This window comes from Oncorhynchus mykiss, chromosome 27 (assembly GCF_013265735.2).
Source record: "Oncorhynchus mykiss isolate Arlee chromosome 27, USDA_OmykA_1.1, whole genome shotgun sequence".
NCBI classification, from domain to species: Eukaryota; Metazoa; Chordata; class Actinopteri; order Salmoniformes; family Salmonidae; genus Oncorhynchus; species Oncorhynchus mykiss.
The window spans coordinates 13540524-13552410 of NC_048591.1; the positions used below are offsets into that span (position 1 = coordinate 13540524).

Here is an 11887-nt window from a genome sequence, read left to right on the forward strand (position 1 = left end):
TGTTCAATAAAGACATGAAAACGTATATTTGTTTATGTGTTATTAGTTTAAGCAGACTGTGTTTGTCTATTGTTGTGACCTAGATGAAGATCAGATCAAATTTTATGACCAAATTATGCAGAAATCCAGGTAATTCCAAAGGGTTCACATACTTTTTCTTGCCACTGTACATCAGTAACTGGATCATCAACAACACCCAGAAGCTACAGGGTGAACCCATGTGTTCCTCACTCAACCGACCCATTTCACAGCCTGCAAACCTATTAAAACCCTGTGTGAGCGTTGCATGCTGCCCCAGAAGCAAATTTCCCCTAGAGACGCTGACAGTGCTTACAGCTTGGCTTCTAGGTATTGGTTTTCTGTGACTTCCTTTTGCAGTTTCTTTGTTTTCAGATGGTTATGTTTATTGCTTTCATGCAACTGTCTATTGCAAATGCACTGTAAAGAATCTAAGTTTAAAATGCCACAGAATTGTTTTTAAATGCTTTATTGAAAATTCATGCTTTTATTTTTATTTCATTTCTTGATCATTTACAATATCTGCCATAATGTGAGATCTTGATGTGAATTAGACTCAAATGAGTGTTGTTCGGAGTTAATAAACGTAAGGCATTTACTGTATAATGTATGACTAATTGCCCATCCATGGATACAAAACATACATACATACATACTCTCTCCAACTTGAGACATGCAGTCGCACTCAGAGATACAACTGCTTGTGCTTCTAAATGCCATTGCACATCCCTGCGTACCCACGGTACAGTCAAAGATACTACATTAGCCTACAAGTGCTGAGGGGCATTACTGCTGAGCACTCGTGAGTGAGCCTTGAGTCAACCTTTAGAGGTTGAACGTGATTAGCGCCATAGAGGGACACCAACCTGTAGGCACCCGATAATTTGAATCCTTAAAAAAAAAGCAGCACACTAGCAGCTCCGATGCAATAAATTAATAACCAACCAATAACCGACTGCAAGCTGTCTTCATCAGGGTTTCAGACATGCTTCGCTCTACTGACAAGCCACACCCCTAAAAAAATACAAATAAATTATCCCTCAATAACCCTTCAATTTGCTCAATATTATGTTGCAGCTGTTAGAGGGACTACAGTGCCTTGCGAAAGTATTCACCCCCCTTGAACTTTGCGACCTTTTGCCACATTTCAGGCTTCAAACATAAAGATATAAAACTGTATTTTTTTGTGAAGAATCAACAACAAGTGGGACACAATCATGAAGTGGAACGACATTTATTGGATATTTCAAACTTTTTTAACAAATGTCGTTCCACTTCATGATTGTGTCCCACTTGTTGATTCTTCACAAAAAAATACAGTTTTATATCTTTATGTTTGAAGCCTGAAATGTGGCAAAAGGTCGCAAAGTTCAAGGGGGCCGAATACTTTCGCAAGGCACTGTATATGCACAGATAGCAAGAACAACAAGTAATGCTTCAAAATATATACACACACACAGAGGACTAATTTCAAGAGTTTTATTTACCATTGGCTCACAAATGAGACAACAATAATAAAAGGTACACAAGACAAGAAAGGTTACAGATGTACATCATTCTCAAATAAATTAGTCTCTGCTCCATTGAACAGCTACTGGACCACCAGCCAATCCAAGTCCTTCTACCCAACAAAGGCAACTGGTTATTCATTTTTCAAAATCAAAGTTGATTTCTAAAACAAGTCATGTTTAAAATTAAATACTTTGAATAGGGCTGTTTTGACAACCAATCTTATCAGTACACTTCATATGTCAAGTATGCCACTCACTGACCTATAAATGCATTTTTAATGCCGAGACAATTGTTCAAACCAAGTGTGGTCCATCGCAATACGAGGCTATGCCTATTGGTTTTAGATATAGTAACACTTGTGATCTTTCAGATTCCTCAGGTAGGAAAAACTCTTCCCGCATTTGTCGCACATGTAAAGTTTCTCTCCTGTGTGGATTTGTTTGTGGGCTTTGAGGCTGTTGCCCTGGTTGAAGCTCCTCCCACAGAGGTCACAGCTAAAAGGCTTCTCTCCAGTGTGTATCCGCTGGTGCCTGTTGAGGTTCCCAGTGTTGCTGAAACATTTCCCACACGTTTCACAGCTGAAAGGCTTCTCCCCAGTATGGACCGCCTGGTGGGTTTTCAGGCTGCTGTGTTGAGTGAACATCCTTCCACACACGTCACAGGTGAACGGTCTCTCCCCAGTGTGAGTTTTCATGTGTATGTTCAGGTAGCTGACCGACTTGAAGCTCTTGTTGCATAGGCCACAGCTGTGCGGCTTCTCCATAGTGTGGAGTTGCTGGTGCGATTTGAGGTGAGTGAGAGAACTGAGACTACTACCGCACACTGAGCACATACAAGGCATCTCTGCTGTGTGAGTCTGAAGGTGTGTCTTGAGGGAGTTGACGCAAGCCAGGACTGTCCCGCACACCACACAGAGGAAGGCGCTCTCTCCTGCGTGGGTTCTTTGGTGCATTTTCAGAGCACTTCTTTGAATGAAACATTTCCCGCATGTCTCACAGGTAAATGGCCTCTCTCCTGTGTGGATCCGCTGGTGGCCTTTCAGAGTGTCTGCCTGGTTGAAGCTTTTCCCGCACGTATCGCAACGGAACGGTTTCTCACCGGTGTGTATACGCTGGTGCCTGTGGAGATTTCCTGGTATGCTGAAACTCTTCTTGCAGATCTCACACCTGTACTTCCTCTCTCCCGTGTGGACGATCTGGTGCATCTTGAGACCGTGGGCCCGGTTAAAGCTCTTGCCACATTCGTCACAGCGGAACGGTCTCAACCCTGCATGGAGTCTCTGGTGATTCTTGAGTAGCTGCTTTAGGGTGAAAGCTTTACCACACTCGCCACATGTGTGCGGTCTCTCTCCTGTGTGAAGCAGCTGGTGTGCATCCAAGCTGCGTTTAAAGGAAAAACCTCTGCCGCACTGCTGGCAGATAAAAGGTTTCTCCGCTGCTGCATGGATCGCCTGGTGAGCTTTCAGCTGGATCAGTTTGCTGAATGTCTTCCTGCAGTGCTTGCAGCTAAGGTGGTTCTCTTTTTTGGGCTTTGCCCGACGAGCCCCTGTGATCTTTGGCTTTCTCAAACGCTTTGGCCCTGTGTCGCCACCTTTGTCCTTTGGGTCCGCTGTAGGGTTCTCTGGGTCACTCACCTCCTGGGCCTGGCTCTCTAAAAAATGACTTGGGTCTGATGTGCTGTTGTACAGGTACTCTTCCAACCCTTCTTCTTTGATAACAACTGACTCGATCGTGTCCTCCATGTTGGGGTGCTGAGATGGAGAGGGAAAGCAGTTTTAGACTCCGATCTATGTATAATGATATCATACAACAGAAATCACCACAAAGGGATGAAATGCTTCTTGTACTCACTTTAAATAATGAAATACAATTGGTAACTAATGACACTTGTGTAATATAAACAAGTAAATAGTTTGTTACTTTCTGTACCCCCTAGTAATTCCAGACAGCTTTCCAAGAACTAAACCTTTAACAGAATATTGTCAGTTACGCAAATAGACCTACCTGGTTTACAGTTGAGGGAAGTCTCCCTTTCCACAGGTGGAGGATGGGGGAGCGTTTCACTTCTGCATCACCAGCGCAAAAGCCTGAAAAAGATTGCAGTCAAAATCAAAAAGGTTTGCATCGAATTCAAAAGCACTGATTTTAGTAACAGTGTGCAAAAGCAATCTAACACCAGATTGATGGCCTATCTGACATAATGCCAAGTCTCACCTGGTTGTGTGCCTTTTAACTGGTGGATGACCTTGACTTCACTGCAGCAGCCATTGGCTGATGTGTTCTCTCGACCTCCACTCCCTTCTAAAACAGTCCTCAGTTCGGTCTCAACCGCGTCTAGCCTCTTCTTCAAGTCCTCATTCTCAGTTTGACTCCGAGACACTTCCAGATGCAGAACAGAGGAGCACTCGTTGAATAGCTGGTAGATTTTGTCCACAGCCTCCTTAGCCAGTATCTCCATGAAAGAGGTCAACTGGGTCAACTGAGTGAAAAGAACAAAAGCAAGTTGAAGGCATACATATTATTCACAGAACAAACTTCAGTTTACTAAACTAGCTAGCTACCATTATAAAACGTAGCTGACAAGTATTTCTGGCGATTATAATTCATTCAGACAAACATTAAGTGTAATTAATACATTTCATGTACGCTATCGCAAAAATGATCATTTGGTTGTGTTCATGGTCTTAGGTAACAGAACATGAAGATATTTTGTTTTCCAAATAACACAATAATTTATTGGTTTGTTACTGTAGGATAAATAAACGTAACGCAGTAATTCAAGTGTTCAATCAATTGTATTTGTGGAGAGCCTTTTGTTATAAACTATGGAACAGAAAGCATGTGTGTTGGAACACGGTAACAGATTTTTTTTTATAACAAAATAAAAATACCCCAACCACCAAGACAAACGGTCAGCATCATACGTGGTCAAATTATGAAAACATCAGTAGTCTAAACATTAGAAGTGTCAGGTTTGCTTGATAGTGAAAATCACCACAAAAGAAAATGGCATTTTAATTAATATACTGTAAGTGTTGATATGATAGCAGGCAAAAATAGTCCGTTGTCGTCTGCTTGTGCTTACATGGTGTGCGTCTTCAAGCAATGGCATCAGTTAGAGCATGTCAAAAAACAACGAAAGCTGGTGAGTTTGTTGCTGATGTTTTAGGACCTGCTCTCTGTGATAACATTTTGTGCTGATAATTGGCCAGTAGCTCGTTCTATGCAAACGGCGCTGTCCCTTCTCTGAGCGCACACCATTCTCTCTTATTTGGAGGCTCAGAATAATCAGAGATGTCATCAGGATTAATTTCTTCCCCATCAGTCGTTCTCATTCAGATTTGGTAGCAAAGCTAACACAGCATGTGCATCCATTTGTCTTGGTCTTCTTGCCATTGTAAAAGATGCACGTCCTCACTGACTGTGTACTCTAAGGCCAGAGTTGACTGCTTGGATTCGGTGGACTGATTATAATTACAATAGATCAATAAAATAGCCCGCCCTGCTCTTAATTCACAAGTGGTGATTACACAATTATGCATCGTCCGCTTCCACTCATGCATTCGCCCCATCAACTCACGCATTCGCCCCATCAACTCACGCATTCGCCCCATCATACTTAATTTATTTGATCTGTTGTGTTATGTGTGAATTTAGTTTAGGTTCAGTTGAGGTAATTATCGGGGTGATTATCTACTGGGCATGGCACATGCAACTATTGGGAGCAGACCCTACTGTCGGGAGGAGGGGCAACAGGGGGAAACCATTTAAAATGACATGCCCGCCTAAAACTGGTTCTAAAAGTACTTCTGTATGTGATATTAAGATTCTAACAACAACCGTGTGTTTTATAGACTTATTAAGTAATGGTCAAAAACAGAGAGGGGCATGACTTTAAAAATGAATGAGCAGTCCAAATGACAGCTTTACCGGTTCTAATGTGGGTTTTATAGTAAAGACATGTAATTTAAACTGTACAAATGTATTACCTTTTAAATGTGGCATGAACACAACCAGTCATGCTTTCATCTGATTGTCAAAAAATACTTGAAGTGGAAGTTACCTTCACACGTTCATCCAAAAATACAATTCCAGCATCCGAAGTGTACCCGACAACTTTCCTTCAATTCGCAAGTGGCTGAAACTACCATATCACCGGAGAAAGCATCCAAGCGATTGAAAAAGCACCACTCTGTCTCAGTATTTGTAGCCCATGTATCTGATTCTGTCTGGCCAAAAAGAGTATGACATGCCATGCTCTTTTTGTCCAGACAGCATCATATACATGGGCTACAAATACTGAGACAGAGTGGTGCTTTTTCAATCGCTTGGATGCTCTCTCTGAGATTGAGTCTTTCTTGGTCAAATAAATGATCAATATTTAAATATTTTTATTTGGATTGCTGCACTGTTGGAACTAGCAGCACAAGCATTTCGCTACACCAGCAAAAACATCTGATAATCTATTATTGAGAAGAGAATTGTATTGGATTCACTGTTTGTGTACCATGTCTATTAGAGGTCTCCTAGAGGTCTGAATTAAGAGTTTGAGATTAGACAATTGATTACCTGAATGTTACTTTACTTTAATTTGTCTTGCCTTACCAGTTTGGTGACGCTTTCGCCCCAGCAATAATCAACTAATCATGGTCTTCAGTTTAGAATGTAGCCAGATATTTATCTCGTATTGATGGTTTCATTTTACCATCCAAACGAATTGTATGCAGCCGGCAATACACTGGTATCCCAGTGGACCGGTTCATACCTAAAACAGTTTTCATACAACTGCAAAGGCATGGGTTATAGATCCGTCTTTCTCATTGATCAGTCACGCTCCTTGAAAACAAGAATAACAAGCGGTAGATCTGTTCTGTGTGAGCTATTTCTGTTTCCAGTGCTTAAGTTTCGTTTTTGCATATTTTACTTTTGTACACCAGCTACAAACAATAGTTTTGATTATGGAAAATATTTCACAGCGGTTAACACTATACTGTGTTGTCACAAACTGAAATTAGGCGACGTATTAGAATTTTAGCAACCAGGAAATGGCGGAGCGATTTCTGCATAGTGCATCTTTAAGAATCAAAATGAAGCAAAACAAAACGAAATGGGGAGGGCTCTTTTTGAATGTATCCAATAGCAACTCTCGTTTGCGTTTTCCGTCTGGAGTAAACCGTTTCGGCGTAATGATTACGCCCCAGGGCGGAGGCTGCAACCTCGGTGTAATTAACTAGCGGACTGGTTTACAAAATGCCATACTTTACACAATCAGAAGATATACCTGTTCATTTGGGGTTTCACTCGCGTTCTCTCCCGTTGTTGGCACTTCAGACGAGGCAGAACCCTCGAAAACTTTGCTAATTTCTGTAACAGTCGCGCTGACCATTATCTCCAAAATGGATCCAATCTGTCCTTGCAAAATTGACATTTTTGTCGAAATCACAACGCACTTACAAATCTTTGTAAATATGCGCTATTGGCCAAGTTGACCAAGCGCTATGTAACGTTAGCTACAAAATAAGTGTAGCTAGTGCTGTTAGCAGTGTTGTTGTCCGACTGACCTGAAACAACTCGAATGGCATACGTCACATGTTCTTCCGGGTCGAGGCGTGGGTTTTTAGTGTATACAGCAGCCACGAAGTCAATGTGGCTATATCGTAAAAATGAATGAAAACAAACATTTGCTTATTGGTCTTGATTTAAGGTTAGGGATAGATCAACATTTACTTGGCGGGATGAGCTAGTCCAACTCAAGGTGTCATAAAAAATAATGCACCCCTCTTCCCAACATTAAACATATTCACATGACCCTCCTTTTGTATTGTAAAATAAATGGAACACCCTCCCCCCTCATAATTAACTCAAAATAATGTTTACGACCCAAAATAACAATAACTGTAGTGACCCTGTGTTTATAAACTGATATCGAATTTGCCACTTCAATATGCTTTTGTGGCACTGTCAATGCCATACAGGGCTAGGGGCCAGAAGACTGAGGGTTTTCCGACCACCACAGAGGAGGTCACTCTGTTTCATTACTTCACAGTCAGTCGGCTGCAGACAATGATCAGCTACCGACTACTTAGGGCACTTCAATGTCATGGTTTGCGTTTTCAACACCATAGTAAAAGAGACTATGTACAGTGCCTTGCGAAAGTATTCGGCCCCCTTGAACTTTGCGACCTTTTGCCACATTTCAGGCTTCAAACAAAGATATAAAACTGTATTGTTTTGTGAAGAATCAACAACAAGTGGGACACAATCATGAAGTGGAACGACATTTATTGGATATTTCAAACTTTTTTAACAAATCAAAAACTGAAAAATTGGGCGTGCAAAATTATTCAGCCCCTTTACTTTCAGTGCAGCAAACTCTCTCCAGAAGTTCAGTGAGGATCTCTGAATGATCCAATGTTGACCTAAATGACTAATGATGATAAATACAATCCACCTGTGTGTAATCACGTCTCCGTATAAATGCACCTGCACTGTGATAGTCTCAGAGGTCCGTTAAAAGCGCAGAGAGCATCATGAAGAACAAGGAACACACCAGGCAGGTCCGAGATACTGTTGTGAAGAAGTTTAAAGCCGGATTTGGATACAAAAAGATTTCCCAAGCTTTAAACATCCCAAGGAGCACTGTGCAAGCGATAATATTGAAATGGAAGGAGTATCAGACCACTGCAAATCTACCAAGACCTGGCCGTCCCTCTAAACTTTCAGCTCATACAAGGAGAAGACTGATCAGAGATGCAGCCAAGAGGCCCATGATCACTCTTGATGAACTGCAGAGATCTACAGCTGAGGTGGGAGACTCTGTCCATAGGACAACAATCAGTCATATATTGCACAAATCTGGCCTTTATGGAAGAGTGGCAAGAAGAAAGCCATTTCTTAAAGATATCCATAAAAAGTGTCGTTTAAAGTTTGCCACAAGCCACCTGGGAGACACACCAAACATGTGGAAGAAGGTGCTCTGGTCAGATGAAACCAAAATTGAACTTTTTGGCAACAATGCAGAACGTTATGTTTGGCGTAAAAGCAACACAGCTGAACACACCATCCCCACTGTCAAACATGGTGGTGGCAGCATCATGGTTTGGGCCTGCTTTTCTCCAACAGGGACAGGGAAGATGGTTAAAATTGATGGGAAGATGGATGGAGCCAAATACAGGACCATTCTGGAAGAAAACCTGATGGAGTCTGCAAAAGACCTGAGACTGGGACGGAGATTTGTCTTCCAACAAGACAATGATCCAAAACATAAAGCAAAATCTACAATGGAATGGTTCAAAAATAAACATATCCAGGTGTTAGAATGGCCAAGTCAAAGTCCAGACCTGAATCCAATCGAGAATCTGTGGAAAGAACTGAAAACTGCTGTTCACAAATGCTCTCCATCCAACCTCACTGAGCTCGAGCTGTTTTGCAAGGAGGAATGGGAAAAAATGTCAGTCTCTCGATGTGCAAAACTGATAGAGACATACCCCAAGCGATGTATGGTGTTTAACATCTCCAGTGGCTCTGCAAGCGGGTATTCTCCGGTGCTAGCCTGCTCTCCAGGCACCATAGCAGGAGCCTGAAGCCACAGACTCTGGCCAAACTGGTGTTTCTAAAAATGAATTCAAAGTCACTGTAGACTGAGCCTAATAAGGCATTTTCTATTTAATTTCTACTTCATTCTAAGTCACTGAGTATATATGCGCAATTGATAGACTATAATGATTTAATACAACAAAATGTTGTTTACATGTTGAGCGCTTAACCTCTACCAGCCTAGTGTGTCGCACTGGCAAATGCTTCACAATGTATTTCTTTATAGGCTATAGCGTCTGCTATACAGATATAGATGTACAGACAGAGGCTAATTCATACATTTTCGATCAGAACAAGAATGGGAGAAACTCCCAAATACTAGTGTGCCAAGCTTGTAGCATCATACCCAAGACTCGAGGCTGTAATTGCTGCCAAAGATGCTTTAACAAAGTACTGAGTAAAGGGTCTGAATAATTATGAAATTAGATTTTTTTCTATTTGTTTAATGATTTATTTATTTTATATTTAAATCGTTTTTATTATAATTTTTTTTACTCCAATTTCGTGACCAACATCTTGTCTCATCACTGAAACTCCCCAATGGGCTCGGGAGAGGCAAAGGTCGAGTCATGAGTCCTTCGAAACATGACCCGGCAAACCGTGCTTCTTAACACCCGCTTGCTTAACTCAGAAGCCAGCTGCACCAATGTGTCGGAGGAAATACCGTACAACTGATGACCGAAGTCAGCCTGCAGGTGTCCGACCCACCACAAGGAGTCGCTAGAGCCAAGTAAAGCCAAGTAAAGCCCTCCCGGCCAAACCCTCCCCTAACCCGGACGACACTGGGCCAATTGTGTGCCGCCATACGGGACTCCCGGTCACGGCCGGTCATGACAGACTGTCAGTTTTTTTTATACATTTGCAAATATGTCTAAAAAAATGTTTTTGCTTTGTCATTATCGGATTTTGTGTGTAGATTGATGAGGGGATTCTTTTTTTAAATCCATTTTAGAATAAAACCATAACGTAACAAAATTTGGAAAAAGTCATGGGGTCTGAATACTTTCTGAATGCACTGTAGAGTGCAAACAAAGAAAGCCTCATGAACCTCTGGTTAATAGCAAAATGACCATCTAAATACAGTTGAGACAGAATCTACAGAGCAGAATTACTGAGAATAGACCATCAAAGATATTTACCCCCTGCACTGGTTGATGTGGCATTGATTCTTGAAATATCACACGCCTTGATGGAACAGTCAATCGAGTCATCCTCCTGCCGACAGACACAAGCACACACACACAGTAAAAACAGACTTCCTATTACAATCATTTCTCATTTGCGATGGTTTGATGAAGAAAAATTGACCCACCTCAGTCTTCCTCTGATGATGCAGAGGTCTCCCCATTTTCATTGCACTGGCAGGAGACACAACAGAAAGAGAAATGGAAATAAGAGGAACTATTTCAACCCTGTTTCTTTCATATGAAATCAGATGAAAATGTTTAAACAATAGAGTGTTCATCTAATGTTCTGCATGGTATTCTAGCTATTTAGATTTTAATGTTGTATATTGGATTTTTACAATCAGTGATATTTCCGGTGGATTGCGGCCACACTCCCAACTAATCAAAATGATTATTGTTGGTCAACTCAGAATGACTCGGATCTCACACTTTTCCAAAGGTGTCACCATAAAGTCCAGTTTATTCTTCAGGGATTCATTTTCGTTTTGTAGAATTGTAGTACACTCTGTGAATAACCTACACTGCTCAAAAAAAATAAAGGGAACACTAAAATAACACATCCTAGATCTGAATGAATGAAATGTTCTTATTAAATATTTTTTTCTTTACGTAGTTGAATGTGCAGACAACATAATCACACAAAAAGTATCAATGGAAATCAAATGTATCAACCCATGGAGGTCTGGATTTGGAGTCACACTCAAAATTAAAGTGGAAAACCACACTACAGGCTGATCCAACTTTGATGTAATATCCATAAAACAAGTCAAAATGAGGCTCAGTGGTGTGTGTGTTCTCCACGTGCCTGTATGACCTCCCTACAACGCCTGGGCATGCTCCTGATGAGGTGGCGGATGGTCTCCTGAGGGATCTCCTCCCAGACCTGGACTAAAGCATTCGCCAACTCCTGGACAGTCTGTGGTGCAACGTGGCGTTGGTGGATGGTGCAACGTGGCGTTGGTGGATGGAACGAGACATGATGTCCCAGATGTGCTCAATTGGATTCAGGTCTGGGGAACGGGCGGGCCAGTCCATAGCATCAATGCCTTCCTCTTGCAGGAACTGCTGACACACTCCAGCCACATGAAGTCTAGCATTGTCTTGCATTAGGAGGAACCCAGGGCCAACCACACCAGCATATGGTCTCACGAGGGGTCTGAGGATCTCATCTCGGTACCTAATGACAGTCAGGCTACCCCTGGCGAGCACATGGAGGGCTGTGCGGCCCCCCCAAAGAAATGCCACCCCACACCATGACTGACCCACCGCCAACTGGTCATGCTGGAGGATGTTGCAGGCAGCAGAACGTTCTCCACGGCGTCTCCAGACTGTCACGTCTGTCACATGTGCTCAGTGTGAACCTGCTTTCATCTGTGAAGAGCACAGGGCGTCAGTGGCGAATTTGCCAATCTCTGTGTTCTCTGGCAAATGCCAAACGTCCTGCACGGTGTTGGGCTGTAAGCACAACCCCCACCTGTGGACGTCGGCCCTCATACCACCCTCATGGAGTCTGTTTCTGACCGTTTGAGCAGACACATGCACATTTGTGGCCTGCTGGAGGTCATTTTGCAGGGC

General features: G+C 42.3%; 1 protein-coding gene across 2 annotated transcripts; it reads right to left on the bottom strand.

Annotated features, from left to right (window-relative positions):
* Positions 1 to 1483: 1483 nt before the first annotated feature.
* LOC110507613 (gastrula zinc finger protein XlCGF26.1) lies at positions 1484 to 7380 on the bottom strand. Of its 2 annotated transcripts, none has more exons than XM_021587713.2 (4): positions 7091 to 7380; positions 3744 to 4008; positions 3534 to 3616; positions 1484 to 3280 (listed from the first exon to the last, which is right to left on the bottom strand). In XM_021587713.2, exons 1-4 carry the CDS (start codon positions 7109 to 7111, stop codon positions 1871 to 1873), a joined length of 1779 nt encoding a protein of 592 aa, XP_021443388.1. In that variant the 5' UTR covers positions 7112 to 7380; the 3' UTR covers positions 1484 to 1870. The 2 variants fall into 2 exon arrangements, with proteins under 2 accessions (XP_021443388.1, XP_021443387.1); XM_021587712.2 differs by having other exon boundaries at positions 6811 to 7378.
* Between the last annotated feature and the right edge of the window lie 4507 nt (positions 7381 to 11887).